General features: G+C 31.0%; 4 protein-coding genes across 22 annotated transcripts in view; 2 read left to right on the forward strand and 2 right to left on the reverse strand.

Annotated features, from left to right (window-relative positions):
- Positions 1–1,167: 1,167 nt before the first annotated feature.
- LOC105194023 (GRIP and coiled-coil domain-containing protein PFC0235w) lies at positions 1,168–7,399 on the reverse strand. Of its 18 annotated transcripts, none has more exons than XM_039453505.1 (13): positions 7,180–7,399; positions 6,421–6,825; positions 5,771–5,889; positions 5,479–5,668; positions 5,233–5,367; positions 4,977–5,114; positions 4,731–4,865; positions 4,598–4,647; positions 3,675–3,794; positions 3,276–3,534; positions 2,665–2,747; positions 2,229–2,448; positions 1,168–1,549 (listed from the first exon to the last, which is right to left on the reverse strand). In XM_039453505.1, the coding sequence occupies exons 2-13, from the start codon at positions 6,488–6,490 to the stop codon at positions 1,299–1,301; spliced, it is 1,770 nt and encodes a 589-aa protein (XP_039309439.1). In that variant the 5' UTR covers positions 6,491–6,825; positions 7,180–7,399; the 3' UTR covers positions 1,168–1,298. The 18 variants fall into 18 exon arrangements, with proteins under 18 accessions (XP_039309439.1, XP_039309438.1, XP_039309444.1 ...); XM_039453504.1 differs by having other exon boundaries at positions 4,977–5,111; positions 5,233–5,370; positions 7,180–7,398; XM_039453510.1 differs by having other exon boundaries at positions 4,731–4,808; positions 5,233–5,370; positions 7,180–7,398.
- A 229-nt stretch (positions 7,400–7,628) lies between these two features.
- The window catches only part of LOC105194021 (kazrin), a 206,067-nt gene continuing 192,604 nt past the window's right edge, over positions 7,629–21,091 (forward strand). Inside the window, exon 1 of the mRNA XM_039453497.1 lies at positions 7,629–8,143. The gene's annotated coding sequence lies outside the window, so the exon portion shown is untranslated. The remainder of the gene's footprint in view (positions 8,144–21,091) is intronic.
- On the forward strand, positions 8,382–11,251 carry LOC105194022 (glutamyl-tRNA(Gln) amidotransferase subunit A, mitochondrial). The gene is made up of 2 exons (XM_011158723.3): positions 8,382–9,186; positions 9,935–11,251. Exons 1-2 carry the CDS (start codon positions 8,652–8,654, stop codon positions 10,963–10,965), a joined length of 1,566 nt encoding a protein of 521 aa, XP_011157025.1. The 5' UTR covers positions 8,382–8,651; the 3' UTR covers positions 10,966–11,251.
- LOC105194033 (lipase 3) lies at positions 12,254–21,074 on the reverse strand. 2 transcript variants are annotated; one of them, XM_026138176.2, is made up of 10 exons: positions 20,769–21,074; positions 19,555–19,593; positions 17,102–17,384; positions 16,658–16,856; positions 14,297–14,411; positions 13,674–13,917; positions 13,374–13,532; positions 13,072–13,156; positions 12,709–12,851; positions 12,254–12,459 (listed from the first exon to the last, which is right to left on the reverse strand). In XM_026138176.2, exons 3-10 carry the CDS (start codon positions 17,291–17,293, stop codon positions 12,286–12,288), a joined length of 1,311 nt encoding a protein of 436 aa, XP_025993961.1. In that variant the 5' UTR covers positions 17,294–17,384; positions 19,555–19,593; positions 20,769–21,074; the 3' UTR covers positions 12,254–12,285. The 2 variants fall into 2 exon arrangements, with proteins under 2 accessions (XP_025993961.1, XP_039309449.1); XM_039453515.1 differs by lacking the exons at positions 19,555–19,593; positions 20,769–21,074 and adding an exon at positions 18,147–18,710.

Below are 21,091 nucleotides of genomic sequence, written 5' to 3' on the forward strand. Positions count from 1 at the left end.
AGGTCCCTAATATCTTATTATTTCTCATTAAGTTGACCTACTTTTGTTCCCTCGATAATGATAAAAACTCTTATTCTTGGCCAGATGCCATTTTATCTAAAAATAATCTTAAACTTAAAAATGATAAGTAGACGCTCGCTCGCAATGGCCTACATGACAACTGTGTCTATATAGACTCAATGATGGATAACAAGACATTAAGTTTAATATAGAAATCGAAACGTTTGTGTTTGCGTTTGATGTAATAAAAATCGTATAAACAGTTATAATTAATCAATTTTGCACGTACACCCGCGCGGCTTAGTTGTTTAGTATTTTATCTTCAACTATTATAGGGACTTTAATCATATAATTCCTCATTAAACATATATTGTGCAAAACACAACAAGCTATAAGTAATGTAATTTGGAATCAAATCAGATCTTCTCATTGGTAGTTTATTCTAGGAGAATTCGACATCGTGTTTTTAAGAGACCAATACTACGTTCAAAGCCGACTGGTAATATGTTTCTTCCTTGTTCTTATTATTAATTTGTTTTATAGTTCTACAAGCAAATGTATTTTTTAAATTTATTTATTTAAAAAATAAGAATAAATAAATTGAAACACATTAATATAAAGACAGCTCGTATAAATTTAAAAATAATTTAAAGTAAAGTGTAAGTCCAATAAGGCAAGCAACTGAAAAGGAAACAAAAAAAAAAAAGAAAACGTTTTTAATCTTTATTCCGTAAATAAAAAAAAACATGTCGAAAAGATTATCTACATCTTTAAATAAAAATTAATTTATATTGTGTTTTAGATGCTTAAATAAACTCGACAAGTTTGTAAAAGTACAGGTCTTGTAAAGACAAGAACAAAAAGACAGAATGTAACAATGTTCTTTACAAGCTGAATTGCAAGGATTGTAACATTTCATTTACAGGCCAAACAAAAAGAAAATTAAAAATGAGAATTAAAGAACACGTACACAATATAAAACTTGAAACATCGAAATTATCCGTTATTAGTGAACACATCAGATTGCAACAGAATCATTTTTCTGATTAGGAGAATGTCAAGAGCCTTGATTTTGAACCCAATTATAATAAAATTGTAGAAATAATACATATAAAACTGAACAAAAAGATGGGTTAAATCTAAAAACGGATACTAAACTTCTAGATATCTGATTCTATACACTTTTATGTGGCATTTTTTAATTAAACAAGAAAACAAGTGTCACAAATGTAAAAATTACAATATGTAACGCAATGTATAACAATTTTAACCTTATCACTTCAATTTTTTTCTGACTATTACTCGTTGTCATTGTTATTGATCTTATTGTTATTTCCTCTATCACTGATATTTTCTGTATCACTATTATTAACATCATTCTCTTTTAATGCTTTAACGATTATTTTTTGATTCCGTAGTTTGAGAATATTCATCTGCAGCTTGTTTAATTCCGATATTTTATCTGAAATGTACGATGGGACATTTTTTAATTCTTGATCAGTTTTTATCGGATTTACTCCCAGATCCAAAAGATATTTTTTGAATATTTCTGAAAACAACATGAAATATGTATTTATATTTATATGTACTTGTATATTTTTTTCTATGTGTATAACATAAATAAATAACATAAAATAACCATAATAAATTACAAACTTATATTATTATTTATTATTTATTATTGTTTATTTATTATTTCATTATTTTATTATTATTATTTATTATTCATTACTTTATTTATTTATTTTTATTATTATTTTTTGACAAATTAAACCAACAAAAAACGATAATATCAATCAAAAGCAGTTCTTAGTGTTTAACATTTTTTTATGTGAATTTACAAACATTTACAAGATTCCTCATACTGCGCGCCGAATTGTTTTTCCGGATTTAAAATACAGATTTTTAAGAAAAATCCTGAATGTAATATTACGAAATAAAATTGGTAATCAATTTAATTATTTTTTGGTTGCACGCACCACTACTAATGATAGAAATTATCGCAAAAATATTACCTTGACTAGGTTTAATAGTAGTAATTTAATTTCATTTCATTTAATAGTAGTTTAAAGCAATGAAAGTTGTATGTACAAAATTTATTACGGTAAAATAAACTTGACACATAATCCAATTTTCATGCACAATAAAAATGTAATTTCTACAAAATACAATGTGAAAAAATATTTCTTTGCTATCCATATTATTTATGTAATAAAAGAAATACATACCATGGATAGCACATAACTTCTGAGAGTTTAATGCTGGTTTTTCGGGAATTCTTCCCTTCTTATTGCACGGTTTTCCAAACACGCTGCTTTCTAGCAGCACTTCCGATCCAAAGATCTCCATGGCTATATTCTTTACGAATTCAGACGGAGAATCCTTTGAGTTAAAAATAACTGATTTGTATGTGTCGTATAACATCCATTCTCCATTCCCCAAATAAATCTAAAAAACACAATTAACAAATTAATATATATATATATATATATATATATATATATATATATATATATATATATATATATATATACATAACATGTTTATCTGGAGAAAATTTATTTCGAAAAAATATTTTTTATTACAGATGTACTTGAAATTGCATTTTGTATATTTACAAAATGCACAGCAACATACTGATATAATAAATAAACTTAACAATACCATGTTATCTGATTTCCTCACAAATCCTACAGATAGAGGTTGTTGTATTGCATCTAGAATCTGCATTGCAACATCTAAAGTGTCTGCAATAGAGATTCTTTTGTAAATTATTAGTTTCCATATTATATTTTACAAAATCAGAAGTGCTTTTATATTACGGCAAAAAGTACAGAAATTTTCAAATTAAATGGCAATAACATGCAAAATTTACATATTATCAATTGTAGTAACTGTAAATGGATTTTTTTTCTTTTCCATAACTTTTTTTTACTCCCTCTTACTGTGTGCTGTAATTTAAAAAAAAAATCGCTTTTTTTAAATAGCTAGAAAAAACTAGAAAAAAACTAGAAAAATTTCTATTTAAAATTTCCAAAAATTGCTGTTTTTAGTTTTTAATATGTAAATGACATGCTACCTAATTGTACAGTATTATTAAAATAAGACACCTCGTATAAGCGCTGAGTTTAATATTGAGTTAATTATTATGTTTACATTTGATATATTACATCTAACTTTATAAGAAATTTATAAGAAAAATTGAAAAACAAAACAAATTTTTTTTTAGTCTTTAAAGCTATATTATGTATACATAATTAATCTTTCATGTTTACCTTCTGCATCGGAAAAACTTATTATTTTCTGCAATTTTATATTTATATTTGTCAAATTTTTGTCTCTTTTCTTATAATCCATAAGTTTAATATGCAATTCCTTTCTTTTTTCTGTCTCTTTGTGAAGTTTTTTTTGTTCTTTTTTTAATTGTCTTCGTAAAGATTTTATTTCATGGTAATCAATCTTTTCATTATTTTTTACTGAAATGTCTAAATTTATGCGTTCATTGGAGATAATTTTTGGTTTTGTTTTTGGTACCTTAAAACAAAATATATAAATAAGATCACATTACATACATTATAAATAATTCATCGATGGTAACTACATGTACAAATAATTTCGTAGCAATGTATCCGACATATAACAAACATGTACATGTAATTATATTCATGATGTACCTCTTGCATTGCTACGCGGTGACCATCATTGGTAATAGATGGAAATTGCCGTTTCTTAATCGGTATTTCTGCACAATTAATCGGTAATTCTCTTTCTACTAATAAAGTATTAGCAATATCCTATAAAAAAGTTTGTTAGTTATTTCCTTGCTTAAAAAATCCGATAGAAATGGAAAAAATTAAACGCCTATTTACTTGTGTCCGGATTTAATGTATATTACGATTACACAAACACAACACTAAGAGCTCCGGATAACATCAATTCAAATCTCTCTGACTCATAATTTCATTATGTTCATGAGACCACTACTGTAAATTTTCATAATTTCTCAATAATTGACCAATCTATTTACACTCCTATTGCATAATCTACAGATCGTTTCTTAAATGTCATTTTATTATTGACTCGACGATGTTCTTATCTTAAAACGACATATGCGTTAAAGACTACTTATGATGAATCGGTTACTCTATGGAAGAACGAAAGCTTCTCAAGCTAAATGGTTTTACACCAATTACCACCGTTAAATTATATTGTTAAGAGTTTTGTCACTTTTCAACATGTATTGGTTCATAACTTTTTCTCCTTTTTTGTTATACTTTTTCACGCGCAATTATTCATTTAACACTGTATAACTAATGAAGATTAACTAATGAAGATTAATAAATAAAGTCAAAACATATTTTAACAGACTCAAATGAATAGGCGTTTTACATTCTCGTCAATACATTCTCTCAAAAATCATTTTTTTTTTTATTTACATACAACTCAGTAATTGCTTGTATCTGATATCCTTTATAATTATAATGTATATCGTTATTTAATTAAAATTATGTAAAAAAATGGTCACTTACGTAATATAAGTAATGACATAAAAAATGTAGCAAAATTTATAAATAAAATAAAATAATTCATAACTTACAGATTCGTTATCAGCTATAGGTTGCTTTATATCTGCTGTGGCATTGTTTGCTAAAAATATAATTGAAAGAAGAATGCATTAATACAATTTTTAACAAAGTTAATAGGAATAAAATAAAAATTGATATTCTTACTATTATATTTTGTATTTGCAGTTGTAGACAGTGAACTTGAATCAATTATAATTATGTCCTCGTCATGTTGAAGCTGTTCTATAGATATTTCTGCTTGTTTTACTTTCTCTTTTTCTAAAACTTTTAAGTCTAAATCTTTTTGATGTTTGTTAAAAATTGTTTGTCAAAAATATAATTGAAAAAAGAAAACATTAATACAAATTTTAACAAAGTTAATAGAAATGAAGTAAAAATTGACATTCTTACCATTATATTTTGTATTTGCAGATATAGACGGTAAACTTGAATCAATTATAATTATATCCTCGTCATGTTGCAGCTGTTCCATAGATACTTTTGCTTGTTTTACTTTCTCCCTTTCTAAAACTTTTAAGTTTAAATCTTCTTGATGTTTGTTAAAAATTGTTTGTCAAAAATATAATTGAAAAAAGAATACATTAATACAAATTTTAACAAAGTTAATAGAAATAAAGCAAAAATGAAGTAAAATTGACATTCTTACCATTATATTTTGTATTTGCAGATATAGACGGTAAACTTGAATCAATTATAATTATGTCCTCGTCATGTTGAAGCTGTTCTATAGATATTTCTTCTTGTTTTACTTTTTCCCTTTTTAAAACTTTTAAGTCTAAATCTTCTTGATGTTTGTTAAAAATTGTTTGTTAAAAATATAATTGAAGAAAGAATACATTTATTCAAATTTTAACAAAGTTAATAGAAATAAAGTAAAAATTGACATTCTTACTATTATATTCTGTATTTGCAAATGTAGACGATGAATTTGAATTATACACAATTATATCTTCATTATGTTGCTGTTGTCCTATAGATGTTTCTTTTGATTTTAGTTTTTGCCGTTTTGGAAGATATATGTCTAAATGTTCTTGCTGTTGATTAAATGACTCGACTTTTATAATCCTAGGTTGTTGCTCACACTGAAATGTTGATATAAAAAATAAATCAATTACAATTCTAAACAAAAGCTAATAATAAAACATCCAACAAATAATCCAAAAAAATGTTTAAAAAGTGAATACCTTAGCTAGATATTTTTTTAAATTAATTTTAAATCTAAGTCGTGGACCAATGTCAGGTATCAGAATCTTGAGATCTTCTTCCGTTAAACTAGAGAATTGATCAGCTTCTACTTCTTGATCTACAAATGAGAAACATATTGCATATTACAGTATATATTTATCTATAGACAAGAAATTAAAAAAAAGAAAAAAAGAAAATATAGAAATTATTCACACTTGTGAATTCACGGATTAAATCCATATTCAAAATGATATAATTTTTATTATATTATTTTCTATTAGAAATTTCACTAATATGAATCGTTCCGATAGAAAACAGTTCACATTAGTGAATTCAGAAATCAAAATCCGTATTCAAAACGGTAGAATTTTTTTTATCGGAAATTTTTACCAAGATAGTTTTTTGTTTATCATCAAACATGTATATTACGCATAGCATTCAATATAATTGTAATTGCTGCTATTAATTGTATCTATTGTACAAACGCTTGTTGTAAGCGTAGAAGATAAGGTTTGATCATCTCTTACAACGTACATAGACTTTACATTAACAACGGCTTACAACTACGTCTTACAATCACTTTACAACCACTATATTTAAGCAATTGTAGAATGGGCTTTACATATAGATAAATTATTGTAGCACATACCTACAAAATTGGCAATTATTGCTTCATTAAATCCCCAAGTCGTCAGCAGATGGATTGTCATTTCTGCCATTATGGATATAAGCACAAGAATATAACACCAGATAACACGACACCGTTAAGAATACTACGACTAAAAACACGGTTAACACATTGCGTAACGGCAAGTTATATTTACGGATGTATCTACAGAATTTTCTTTCTACTCAAGTCTTTTTCTGTCAAAAACCGTCTACCTTCTGAAGATAGAATTCATTCGGCACATTGTTCAGACCTTTTTCTTGCTCTTACCACCTCTCTGAGAATTTTGTACTTTCCTACTTTCCCCACCCAATACGCGCTTATCTCATATATCATTATCATGTTCATTAAGCTTTCTAATTCCTCGCTACACGCTCTTTACCGAACCTGAAAATAATCAACAAGCAGATACCCAGTTACTTTTATATCAGAAATTCTTAAACAAAATAAATAAATCGAATTTATAAACAGGAAGATTCATGGAGTGGTCAAAATTCGTGATATAAAAGTAAATATTTACATAAGGAACCACTAGAGTTTAATAATCTTGTAGATTATTATTTTAAAAATGAGACTAGGTATGAATTATGCAATAATATAGCAATCGTAGAGTGACTAATAATAGGTCCGATTAATTTTAATAATTCACCAAATAATTGAAGTGGCAATCTAAAATAATCAATATATTTTTCTACAGTTTGAGCCTACATTTTCTTCGCAAGATTTGCACTTGCTCCTTACAATAATAATCTTCTTTTTGCATCAGAAACTCAGGATACAAGGCAGCGGGGAAGTTGCAAAACACGATTAAACGCGACACAACTTCTCGCAATACATCGCATCCAACTGACGACGAATTTTGACACGAACGCCCGACAATTTACTTCACTTCCGAAGGACGACGAGAATGCGAGTTAAAATTGGTTGAAATGTGCCGCGACGCGCCACGACTTTCCCCCGTCGCCCTCCCTCGCCCCTACCGGCCGACCGCTGGAACTGCGTAGCAGTAAGCAGCGGCGGTAGCGGCGCACAGGCGCCAGTCACGTGGGTCATACGTCACACCGCTACGCAGACAGTACGCAGTGCCAGGCGTGCCAGCAGTCGGTCGGTTAGGGAGCATGGCGGAAGGTCGCGGCGCGTCGCAGCGCATTTCAACTCGTTTCCTCGTCGTCCCGTACGAGTGTCTGATGCGAGCGAGTGTTTCGAGAGTGTCGTGGACTGTCGAAAGTGAAATGTCGGCCTTCGTAGCAACATCCGTCGTGTCGAATGCATGATACGAAGTCGTGTCGCGTTACTCGCGTTCAATCGTGTTCCGCAGCTTCTCCGTTGTCTCTTACTCCGAATTTCCGACACGCGTGAGCACCAGGACGGTTTCGAGAGTTCCGAAAACGAAGGCTCGCGCGTTCGTGCCAAGTATGAATCAAGACAAATTGTCGTGAGGAGAATCTTGAATATTTTGTATCGCTCAGACGACAATGATCGGTCGGGACGGCACGAAGTCGCGTCGCGCGTTCAATCGCGTCTTCTCCGTTGCCCCGTATCTCGTATCTCGAGTTTTCGACGGGCGTGGGTACCGGGAGTGCCGAAAACGAACCGAGTGTCGCGCGTTTGTGCCAAGTACGAATCGAGAAGAGGAGGATCCTGGATCTTCGAAAACGGCGGCTGAGACTACGAGACGGAGCTGGACGGGAGCGATCAGCGAACGGTGAGTCAATTTATTTGTACGAGTATCTACTGTTTATTTGCCCCCACATTTCAATATTTGTGTCTCGTCTTGATCGCGCTCGCATAATAAATTGCGACTCAATAAGTCGCGCATAAGCCGTTAGGATAGGAAAAATTTTAAGTTTGCTTACGCGCGCTCGGCACTTATATCCCTTCGCCAGGTGTGCCAACAGACGCGATTCACACGATTGATGTGCTTTCCGAGGTATTGACCGACTGTATGTATAATTGGCATCGTAGTGTATGTTCACGTTGTAAAGATGGCATATGGCGTCTCGAAAAATCGTATTAGCTGAATCGTGGACATAGTCATTCTCAGGCTTTTTCTTCTCTTCTTCCTTTCGATATTCTTGTAAAATCTATCCGATCGCACCAGTGTTTGCGAAATGCGATTTTCTATCAGCCATTGAATTTGAGGTTATGTATCCATTTCCGCCCATCTCCGCCGGCAGGAAGGTTATACACAACAGTGGTATGTTGCGGGACGAATGATGAATAAGCTGTTATCTATTCCGATCAAGGAAGTTAGTCGGGAGATTTCTGGTGGCGTAGTGCGACCGTCCGAGATCTGTAAGGCCTCTATTAAACTGACTTCAATCGTCAAGCCTTTAAACGCTTATATCACCGTGACGAGCGATGTTGCGGAAGAGCAGGCGAGCGTTGCCGATGAGCGGCAACGGAGGAACTTGTTACTGGGCCAGCTCGACGGTATTCCCATCGCCGTTAAGGACAATTATTGCGTCAAGGGTAAACCCACGACTTGTGCTTCTCGGATGTTAGCTAACTTTTCCCCAGGTTACAACGCCACAATCTACGAAAAGCTCAGGGCACAGGGAGCCGTCCTGATCGGCAAGACTAATCTCGACGAGTTTGCCATGGGCTCCGGCACTATAGATTCGCTTTATGGGCCAACGAAGAATTTATGGGGCTCGGAAGTGTTGTCTCAATTCTATTCCTACAGGTCTGACGGTTCACAGGTTACCACGAGAAAACTGCATGAGAAAGATGCATGGCGCATAGCAGGTACATTGCCACAAAAATTGTTAGTCATTGCTTAGTATCTTTTATTATTTAATTAGTTTACTTTGAGGGGTACATAAAAGCAGCCTCTAGACGTTCAATAATATTGTACAATTATATTGTACAATATTCTCTATGGACTTTAAAACAATAGCAATATAAACAAAAATAATCATACAAATGAATGTTAATAAGCAAATAATTAAATATTTAGTTAGATATAAATCAATAAGTTTATTTAAAAGCTTCTGTTATAAAAAACCATGAATGTTTCGACTTCACTAAGTCCTCATGGTACAAAAATTGATAAAATTTATCTAAATGTGGAAAATTATATCTTAATCTCCATTCGAAACATTCTACAAAATTTGCTACAATATGTTGCACATTGTCGATCTTACATGCAAACTTTACATAACCATCAAACTTCCGTTATAATACAATCTTTTTTTTTACAATATTTATATAAATTTTATAATTTTTTAGTGATCTCCATCTTTATTTTTCATCAAGAAAAAATCAGAGTGATGAATATCAGAAGTATCGAAGAAAACTAAAATAATGATTTCTATTGTGTTGTAAAGTTATTATGTCAGAAATTAAAACCAAAATTTTAAAAAATTAATATATCAGATCATAACATTGTCATAGTATTCAAATAATGTACAATAATATTTAAATTGTACAATAATATTGATCGTCTAGATGCTGCTTAGTGATAATTTTTTGGGATATAATAAATGCATCTTAGGTGGCAGTAGTGGAGGTTCGGCAGTTGCAGTAGCCACAGGTACCTGTTACGCAGCCTTGGGTTCTGACACTGGTGGTTCCACTCGCAATCCTGCATCCTATTGCGGTCTAGTCGGGCTGAAACCAACTTACGGTTTGGTATCGCGCTACGGTCTTATTCCTCTACTGAATTCGATGGATGTGCCTGGTATTCTCGCAAGAACAGTAGATGACGTTGTATTAATTTTAAACGCTATAGCTGGTCCCGACCAAGCTGATCCCACTACTGTACAAAGAAAATATGTTCCAATTAACTTATCCGAAACGATAGATATTAGTAATCTTAGGATTGGGATACCGAAAGAGTACAGGGTACAAGGCATAAGTGAAGAAATTGAGGGATGTTGGGACGAGGTCTCTCGTCTTCTAGAAGAAGCGGGAGCCAGTGTCGTCCCAGTGTCACTACCTCACACAGATTACTCTATAGTGTGTTATTCCGTTTTAAATCGATGCGACGTAGCTAGCAACTTGGCTTGCTACGACGGCATAGAATATGGTCATAGAGCTGACGAGTGGAGTTCAGCACACGAGCTGTATAAAAAAACGAGATCGGAGGGCTTCAATGACGTGGTCAAGGGTCGCATATTAGTCGGAAATTATTTTCTTTTGTCGGAAAATTACGAGAAATATTATGTTAAAGCGATGAAGATGCGTAGGTTAATTGCCCAGGACTTTGACGTACTATGGAATAACAATATAGATCTTCTGCTGACTCCAACTACTTTAACTGAGGCTCCATGTTACAACGAATTCATACAGCTAGACAATCAGACGCAGTGTTTAATTCAGGATTACTGTACACAGCCTGCAAACATGGCCGGTTTACCCGCGATTAACGTACCGATCAAGCTTTCTCGCAACGGATTACCTTTATCTTTGCAATTAATGGCACCACTCTTTCACGAAAAGAGGCTGCTTACCGTGGCAAAGAAAATCGAACAATCAGTACAGTTCTCGAAACTCGAATTGAAAAGTTCATGTTTGCTTGAATAAAAAATTAATTCTTTTACAAACATTACTCTGTACTTTCTTTGTTTTATTAGTCCTGAATTCTTTTAAATTTATATTAGTCCTGAATTCTTTTAAATCTATATTAGTCCTGAATTCTTTTAAATTTACAGTAGCATATCGCTACAACGACATAACTCAAAGAACAAAATTTTTCAGTTTGATTGTTTGACTTGTTAAAATTTTGTAATTTAATTTTTTAATGCGATTTTGATGTAGTAACGATTTGATTTACTGATTGTAGAGGAATAAAACTATCATTAGCTCTTCACTTAGCGCTTATTCAATTTTTATCAGAATTCTCTTTTCCTTGCAAAAATATAATTTTGGAGTTATGTCGTTACTGTAGCAAATAAACAATATATTTTACGTTAGGTAAGATCGATCTGTTATAATTGCATATGAACTGCCTTTCACAACAAATTTTATGTATGCCCTTTTGAGTATTCCCCTTTGAGTATACAATTAAAACGAAAATTAGTATATAGGTTTCGTCTCATAGCGCAACAGCCCCCGAGGCTATGCAACGCAAACAAATTATACCCCATCGTATACCACCGAGCGTATCTGAAATTCTATTCGTCCAATAATAGCGTTTGCTTGTGCAACCAAACAAACCTTCGCGTCTCGTTTCATCGCTCTCTGTAACTGTCGTTACATGAAATGTGGCCGCTTTTCATCGTAAGACATGGTCTTCGCAAAAAAAGGTGAGAGCTTTTCCTAATGAGCAAATGCTATTCAAACAACAACCTTTCATTAAATTTTTATTTTTTAAAGATATCTGTGCAGTCTTTTTTTTACATTGAATCTTGGCACATCTCGTATTTACTTTTCATTTCGGCTTCAGTTTTCTAACACGTATATCCTTATTTTCACTGCGAGTTGTCGAGGATTTGCACGACGGAACTCTGACATTTCGAAATTCATTGTCTCTCGAGAACACCGAGGATAATTTGAGCAGAGAACAAACAACTGACAGTACTCGCGTGTAAAATCTATTCACGTAGCGTCTTCGATAATTAGATCATTGTGACATTTCAATCAGATCTTATTCAATCAAATTAAGAAGCTAACAGAGAAATGAGACAATACGTACTTGTGAACTTAATTACGTTTTACTGTTGTAAAATTTGTTATAGTGTAAAAAAATTGTGGTTGTAAAAAATGATTAAGAAAAATAATAATTGTAGATTGTATGATGTAATTATACGCAATAATTTTATTTAAAGTCGAATTTATACGCAACAAATTATTATCAACATTTAAAATTACAACACAGCGAGATTTCTAATTTATATTTATCGATCATTTCATTTTTAATGGTTCAGTATCAAATTTTCGTATTAATTCTAATATATCATTATATAAAAGAGTTTTAGCGTTGATTGCCCACATAAAATCTGCATGATTGAAGAATTTATATGGAACTTTTTTAGTTAGAAGAACGTTTGATAAACGTTTGCGTAGTTCATTTACATTCTGAAAAAATATAAAAAAGAACAGTATTAATAACGAGATTATTTAAACGTATAAAGAGTAAAAAATAAATTATTCGATTAAAATCAAATAAATAAATTATATTTTTTTTTTACATTTTGCATTGCATTCAATTAGATTCTTTTATTAACAATTATATTATTACCATTTCGTCATATTTGTGTAGAAATTTTTTCTTTGCTTTCACTTGTAAGTAAAAATTAGACAATTAAAAATTACGACTACTACTACCTGTTCTTTAGCAATTGCATCATTTTCTCCATAAAATAAAACGATGGGAGCAGTAATCTTTTTGAGATCATAACTTGGGGGGATTTTCTGTTTATATCGCTTATAATTTTCAGTTATTCCATAATCAAAGTTTCGAAAATCATCTGCAACAATCGTACATCTATAAATACTTATCCAAAATTGAAAAATATATTTGAAAAAAAAGAATTAAATAATTATATACATGCGTACAATTATAAATTTCTAAAAAATTATAAATTTACATTTGTGTGATATTTTAAACGGCGCGCGCGCTTGAAATGTTTTACTATTTTAACATTATACGTCAATTAGAATATTGTCTTATGCAAAGAGAATACTCACTTGTACGAGCATTTTGGAAATAATGCTCAAATGTTTGCAACGAAACACCGGCTGGACAATGAGAAAAAAAATCTGGCAGGCTTGTCTATGAAAGAAATAATTTATACAGATAAAAAATCTGAATATAACTAATTGAAAAAAAGAAGATAAAAAATGGACAAACCGCTCACAATAAATTTATATAATTAGAGAAAATTAAAAAAAGTTAAAAAAAGAAAGTTAAAATTTATATAATAAAAGATATTTAAAGATTTTATAAAAATTGTATTACATTAGATTTTGTGTTATGTGATTTAACTTACAGTATTAAGTTGTGCCAGATCCTCACCGACCATTAAGGACAATCCAGTGATGCACATACTCTGAGTTATCACATTATCATTACATAACATTCTTGCTACTGTGACAGTCGTTAAAGATTGTGGAAAAACATCGTATATTTCATGCTTCCTTATAATTTCCTATCGAGCAAATAAAACAAACATTCAAGTGTTAGTTCATAATAGCTAGCACATTAAGTAATAAAAATAATGATTGTTTAATTTTCGATTGTATTTTATACACTACTGCTTATAACAAAAGTTACAGATCTTAGCGTTTACCTTCACTATTGGAAAAGTGTTAAAAATTTCGTTATATATAGGTGATATTTCCACCCAAAAAGCAACTGGAGCCAGACAAATTGCCATTTTTATTTTTAAATTATATTCTGGTTTTGTTGACAGAAGAGTGAATAATATAGTAGTTCCCATTGAATGACCGATATAGTATAAATCTTTCTGCCCTGTATAGTTCAAAATGTAATTGAACATAGCCGGCAGATCTATTGTCCCAACCTCGTGAAAGCTGTAAAATAATAATTAAGTACAGAAAAATGAGAAAAAGAGTAACATGAAAAAATGGATGTTCTTATTAAAAAATAGAAAACGAATAAGTGAATACTATGCGTTTAAAAACGTTATAAGTATCCTTTTTTCATTTTTATATGACTTTATTATTACATTTTTCTTCAGAAATTTCTGACTTAATTTATATTCGTATCATTAGATATATTCTATTCAATGCAAGTAACGAAATAAATTTATGTTTTACTCTTAGTACTACATAAGTACAGCACTCAATTTTAGACAGTAATTAAGCCTTTTCAATAAAAATTTTTCAAACCTATGGTTTTTTCCAATGTTTTTTTTCAAAATACTTTCTAATTTAAAATTTTAAAAAGTACCTATACTGCCAGAATTTCCGATCGTATGTCGTCAGATTCACATGTGATCTACAATAAGAATTTCCCCTTACGTTTCCTAACCATACATCATATCCTTGATCTGCCAACAGAAACGCTGTAACAAACAATAACAAGCTAATGCGTTATATGCAAGTTGTGCCAAACTCAGCAAAATATGATTAGTAATTTTTTCAAAAAATTTAAACTTAATTTTTTTAAGTATCAAAAACGTTTTTTGTATTTTTTACAACTTAAATTACATTTTACAAAAAGCATTTTTTAACTTAAAATTCATAAACAATAATAATTAATTTTTGGTTTTGAATCGTAATAAGCCTCTAATTCTATTTTTACAATAAACACACAATAATAAATTATTATTCAGCACTAAGAACCGCTGTGACTGACATAAGCCTTAATTAATCTTGTGTTTTAAAATTCATATTTTAGTAATTAAACTTCAAATTCTATTTAATTTAAATTAAAGGATAATTAATGTTCTATTATTTCTTTATCTCTTTGAAATCTAATATGTATATTGGAGAAAAAATTTATGTTTAGTAGTTTATAGCTTGAGTATTTATTAGTCGATAATTGCAAAAGTTTTGAAGAATTTTCAATAAATGTTTATAACATTTTTTTAAAGAGCCGAAACGTTTAATTTCAACAACAATTTCTGTTGAAATTCGAAAGTTTGTATCCACTAAATTGCGCATATTGTCATTAATATCAGAAGATCGTTCAGAATGTAATTCGTCTTTGAAGTTAAAATCATCTTGTTTAAATTTATCGATCCATATTTTGCAGGTTGGATTTAACATATCTAATATTTTTTCCAAATACATCATAAATGTTTTTTTACGCTATTTTAATTTTTAATATTTGTTTTCCTTTGCAATTTATAAATCATTAATACACACAATCTAACATGAAGCCTTTCTTCAATTATCTTCACATTTTTAAAAAAATACTATAACTTAATCGAATTTATCTAATTCTCTTTTTAAATAACTGGTAGTGTTGCTTTTTTGATTATATAAATTAATGTTTATTAATAGTGCAATAAAAAATCAATCTATTAATCTAACTGAAAACTTATCAGAACTTTTGCACTCATATAATAAAATAATAGGATAGGGTGATATGTTTTGTGCAGTTTTCTTTTTGGTTGCCAATATTTTAAAAACAGAAAGACAAAATCGATTAATGTTCATAAAAGATGTATGTTTCAGCTTTAAAAAGCGCTGGTAAATCTCGATAGCTTGCATCTAACTGAAGCTACAGAATAAAATGTAGAACAAATCCGATGGGCACAAAATACTCCGATCCCGGGTATTTTGTGAACATAGTAAATCCTGTACTTCTTCGTCGCAATGCATTTCTCATGTGCCTTGACTGTGTGTTTGCATGTTATTACGGTTATATTTCTGTTTCACACAAAATGCCGCGTAAATATGCTTACAAAAGCCGTCAAAGCATTTAAAACCATTGAAAGCATTAAATTGTTTTACTTTTTAATATAAAATAAATAACGAAGTTTTTTCACTTGTATTATCAAAATAAAAATTGAACAAATGCCAAAATGAGTTGAATTGGTTTTTAAATTACAATAATTTATTGTGGTATTGAAAAATACTGTTAACGGGACGTATCGATCTCACTTGATCGAATAAAAATTAATTGTATCTTTATCTTTACATTAGCTTATTTTTATTTATTTTTTAAAAGTAATATAGATATATAATTGCATATCTACATAGTGCTTTTTTGCATAAAATACTCTCAATGCTCATCTATTATAAATCGCACTCCGTAGCAAAAACATTAAATGTTTCATCGCAATGCAGTATTTCTTGATAGCAGACATTCTAATAACTACGTACAATATACAGATTAATTATGGAGATAACAACACTTACTGAAAATAACGATATATTTTGCAGAAGAATAAATTTGCAGTGTCACAAAACAAACATCTGCATACAATGCGCGTGAAACGTCCGATTAATTTGAGACTTTATAGTCTTATAGTGCTTATTTAAACGACAAATAACAAATAACGTATTAAAACAACAGCTTTTTATTTATTACGCCATCTAGAAATATTAGAGTTGCACAAAACATTCCACCCTACCTTACTAAATATACTATTGTCTTGACATTTCTGTATTGAAAAAAATTCGTTAAATTTGAAAAAGAACATATTTACAAAATTATTAAAGCACCAATAATTTTTGAGCTCTAAAATTTTTAAATAAAATCTTTTTTGCAAAATGTTACATGATGAAATTTCACACGGTGCTTTGAATCGACTCGCGCGTTGCATTACAACTGCGCTACATATTATCAGTAAATACATACCAAGATCTTTTTCGGGACCACACAATACCCAACAATCGGATGTACACAAAATACCATGTTGAAGAAATACAATTTCTTTTTTTATTTTGTTTTTCAACAATGGACTCCCAGATAGCCTATGTATTATCAAATTATAACCATCCTCTGTTGTGACGTTATGCTCTTCAGCGGAATAATTATATTGTTCTACCAGGCCAATCTATGTAAAAAAATAATATATGTAACATTCATGAGAGATATTGTCGTTTTAGCTTTATAATTTTAATGTTCTAAAAGATAAAAAAATAATATTTATACAACATTCAGACTGTTAATGATGACAATTTAATAGTCAAGTTGTACAACTTAATTTACATTCATCTAGACTATCTAAAGCTATTAAAGATAAATTGGAACTTAATACAATGTACAATACATTTGATTAAAAATGATTTGTTGACTCACGAAATCCAATATTTTTGTATTGATCGTCATTCTTTCAATTTGATCCATTTTTCGTACTTTCACTAAACCAGGATCCTTAGGGAATAAAAGATTTAAAAATTCGTCTTCAAGAAATGACAAGTCCTGCCAGAATTGCGATTTTCCTTTTGAGAATGTCATAATAATTAAACATGCAAACAGAATGGATTTCATATTTGTTGTCAATTCTAGTTTGCAAAAGAGATTGTAAGAAAGGTCTTAATTGTAGACAACTCTTGTACAGTACTTCTGTGCAGTACGCAGTCTGCAATGAGAAACAAATACGATGAGTACTGTGTGAAATCGATATAATTATTTAAAAACGTTATTTTAACAAAGTTTCAATTTTCCATTGCAGAAATAATAAAAGCAGTTATACATTAAAAATTTCCCTGGATTTAAAAATACAATATGTATGAACAATAATGGATTTATGAATAATAGTCCATGAGCATTCAGATTTTCTAAAATTACGTAAATAATATTAAGTAAATAAATTCTTTGAAAACAAAAATTAATCTATTGTTTAATACAATTTTTTAATAAAAAGTTGAATACATATTCTATGTTTATATTTAAAATAATAATAATAATATATATATATATATATATATATATATATATATATATTATTTACAAACTTAAAGTTAATATAAATATGATTTTTATGTATGATATATTTATCGAAATACACATCACATAACTTGTTTAAAAAAACTGTAGAAAATTAAAAGAAACGTTTTTAGTTGCGCATGACAAAGAATCTTTAACCCTTAAACACATTCGATTCGGAAAATTACGTTAACACATTTTCTGGTCTGGGAGACTCCTCTCAGCTTTGAGAAGCTATAACTTTGATTCAGAATCTCAGAAATATGACTGCACAATCGTCATTGCCGAAAAATGAATTTGTTGTGAAATTATAAACAAAAAACTGTTAAGCATTTGGGAGTTAAGGTTGTAAGAGTGCGTTGAGATTGACGATTGGAGACAACGGTTGATATATATAAATATAATTTTTACTCACATATATAACAACGCGGCCTACAGCTTATAGATACCCAAAATTAAGTGCACGGAAGAGATGCGTCTGCGTTCGTAGTCGAATGAGATCTGTCTTCTTGTCTTATCCGGACCGACCTTGTTGTAGATCGAACGGATCAAAACGTGCTCTAACAATTGAAAACTTGTAGATCGAACTGGTCAAAACGTGCTCTAACAATCACCAAGTATGAAGTTTTTATGATTACCGAATGTTAGAAGATTTATGATTAACATCCGGAGACCATATTCCCGTTACGTAAAATTTTTTTTTTTGTGAAAATTGTGGCAATTGTTTGCCACGAGCAAAAATAAAAAATTGTTCAAAAATTTGTTTTTTGTTAAAATCGTATCTTTGCAACAAAAAACTTTAAGGACTTTACAATATGGTGTTTTAAAGCTAAAGAGTGGATGAAACTCAGAACCATAAATTAACCAAATAATGAAAAACCAGACCTAGAAAGTATATTTATATAAGAAGAATATGAGGTATTTTTTATGATTAACTCAAGGTATCTAAAATTGAAAATTTATGTGTTTTATGATATATTTTATTAATATATTTAATCCTATGTGTTCTTGACACACACACACACACACACACACACACACACACGCACACACGCACACACGCACACACGCACACGCGCACACACGCACGCACACACGCACGCACACACGCACGCACACACGCACGCACACACGCACGCACACACGCACGCACACACGCACGCACGCACACACGCACGCACGCACACGCACGCACACGCACGCACACGCGCGCACACACGCACACGCACGCGCACGCACACGCACGCACACGCACGCACACACACACACACACACACACACACACACACACACACACACACACACACACACACACACGATATATACATACCGTAATAATTTCACTCAGAAACCTCGACAATGCAACGCAACTCTGCGAGACTGAACTTCAACGAAAAACTGATGCACGTCTTTCGTCGATCGGATGAAAACTCATCCGCTTCGTGCGCGCCCCGCTCAGAAACCCCCTTCTCCACAGCACTAAGAACAAAGTATATGCGAGTAACATACGCAAATGAATCTGTTTGAACGTGTCTTGTCCGGAAATTTTTTATGTAAGATTCCTCACAAAAAAATTACACACACACAATGGGGGAGCCTCACAAACCCTAATAAAACTTTGCTACTGTTTTGTTTAAACTCTAGGTGACCAATAAAGTTGGTCAATTATAGCAATTGAAAGGGGAGATTTCAACCCCTCCCCCCTCTCTCTCTTAGTTCGAATCTCCTGTTTTATTCTGTCTTCACATAGCAAATGATCGAAATTTTATAGGGGATCTCGAAATGTGTTTAAGGGTAAAGTATTACTATAACGATTTACATACTTATCTTGTCAGCCTACTTGTATTCCAAGAAGTGTGCGTCTAGTATAAAAGATAATATAAAATTATGAACAGTGACTAGTTGCACCGAAATATGTATACTTAGTAAGATGGGACGAAAAACGGAAAATTTTCCAATGATCAATCACAGCAGAATGTGAGAAGAATTGACTGTAATTCATCAATTTTTTTACAATTTAAAGCGTACACCTATTGCAGATCGGGACAAATGCTAATCTTGAACTGAAATGCATAAGTAACTTTGATACATCATATTTCCGCGATAAAAAATCGTAAAACTTTTTTTTTAATTTGCAAAGAAAAATCTTTTTACAATTGTCACGTATTTGCAAAAAATATTCATTACCATGCAGGGTATCAAATCAATCAATTTTTTTGGAGACATAACAAGTCGTTGTATTTTAGAAGACGACGGGAGTAGGGATAAATTCAATAAATCTAATAAATATTTTTTACGATACAGACTTTAGCTTTAAAAATGCAAAAAGAACTTTCGAAGAACATGACAATTTTTCTCGGAGTTAGGCTCATTTAAAATTATATGAAATATTGATATAAATTTAGGCGATAATTTTATCAACGAGCGTAGTACAAAGAACAGAAATAATATATTCTTTCTATATATATCATTTCGTTCTCTCGTAATAGCGTAAGTGGTGTCGGATCATACATATTCCAGGAGTTCCTATTCAAACGAATAATAATCGTGCTGTCTAATTTTACATTCTCTTTTCTTGTCATATATTACGTAATTCTCCAGTCTTATCGCTGCACAAAACTTGGTTCTGATCAGTACCTAACTACGAGAAATGAGACGATTATGCATTTCAAAGAGAAGCGCTAGTCTTTTCATTTTTACTTGTTACAGTATCTCACTATACTATTCCTATCATATCAGATGTAAAAAAATTAAAAAATTTTTTCAATAGGAGAAAAATAAGTTTTTTGTTCAAAGCGGATCTTCTCTAATAATATTTTTTGCTGAAATTTAATATACAACCATTTACATTTATTTAAAAATTTGTAAAGTATTGTCCGAAAGTTAAAATACAGAATTTCTCTTATTTTCCAATTCTTGCTTTCTTGGAAAAAAAAAACGCACATATAAACGGCTAATACTCGAATACGCTCACTGAATTAGGTTGCTTTGCATACAAAGCTGTGTAATTAATGACAGAGGAAATAATATATCTTACCATGTTTGATAGCGAGTAAGCCGCGCTCGTATCACACGTTTTAAATCCAGAATAAAGCTTTATGGTGGCCATCGGTGAAGGCGCGCCAAACGATCATCAAACGTGCTCGGCAATCATTCTCCTTCGAATTTGAAAAATATGAAGCCTTTCTGACTGATTGCAATCTACTGCTTCAACTCGATTCCTCTGTTGTTTGTTATCTCGATTGAGCTCATCGTATATCTTTGATTTGAATATTCTCTGTCCGAAAACTCAATTGTCGACTGCTTTACGTATTCATTATTTCCGTTTGCGTAATTTTATGTTGACACAACACAGTTGCG

Source organism: Solenopsis invicta, chromosome 9 (genome assembly GCF_016802725.1).
Source record: "Solenopsis invicta isolate M01_SB chromosome 9, UNIL_Sinv_3.0, whole genome shotgun sequence".
Classification (NCBI taxonomy): domain Eukaryota; kingdom Metazoa; phylum Arthropoda; class Insecta; order Hymenoptera; family Formicidae; genus Solenopsis; species Solenopsis invicta.

Excerpts from the sequence above, each read along its gene's own strand:
- LOC105194023 (XM_039453502.1), bottom strand. The coding sequence starts at position 6,490 with ATGGCAGAAATGACAATCCATCTGCTGACGACTTGGGGATTTAATGAA. Across the intron at positions 3,535-3,674 it reads ACCGCGTAGCAATGCAAGAG|GTACCAAAAACAAAACCAAA; the intron begins GTACATCATGAA and ends TTTTGTTTTAAG. Across the intron at positions 2,748-3,275 it reads AAGTTTTTCCGATGCAGAAG|ACACTTTAGATGTTGCAATG; the intron begins GTAAACATGAAA and ends TCTCTATTGCAG.
- LOC105194022 (XM_011158723.3), top strand. The coding sequence starts at position 8,652 with ATGATGAATAAGCTGTTATCTATTCCGATCAAGGAAGTTAGTCGGGAG. Across the intron at positions 9,187-9,934 it reads AGATGCATGGCGCATAGCAG|GTGGCAGTAGTGGAGGTTCG; the intron begins GTACATTGCCAC and ends AATGCATCTTAG.
- LOC105194033 (XM_026138176.2), bottom strand. The coding sequence starts at position 17,293 with ATGAAATCCATTCTGTTTGCATGTTTAATTATTATGACATTCTCAAAA. Across the intron at positions 16,857-17,101 it reads ATACAAAAATATTGGATTTC|ATTGGCCTGGTAGAACAATA; the intron begins GTGAGTCAACAA and ends TTTTTTACATAG. Across the intron at positions 12,852-13,071 it reads TTTCCAAAATGCTCGTACAA|ATGATTTTCGAAACTTTGAT; the intron begins GTGAGTATTCTC and ends CGATTGTTGCAG.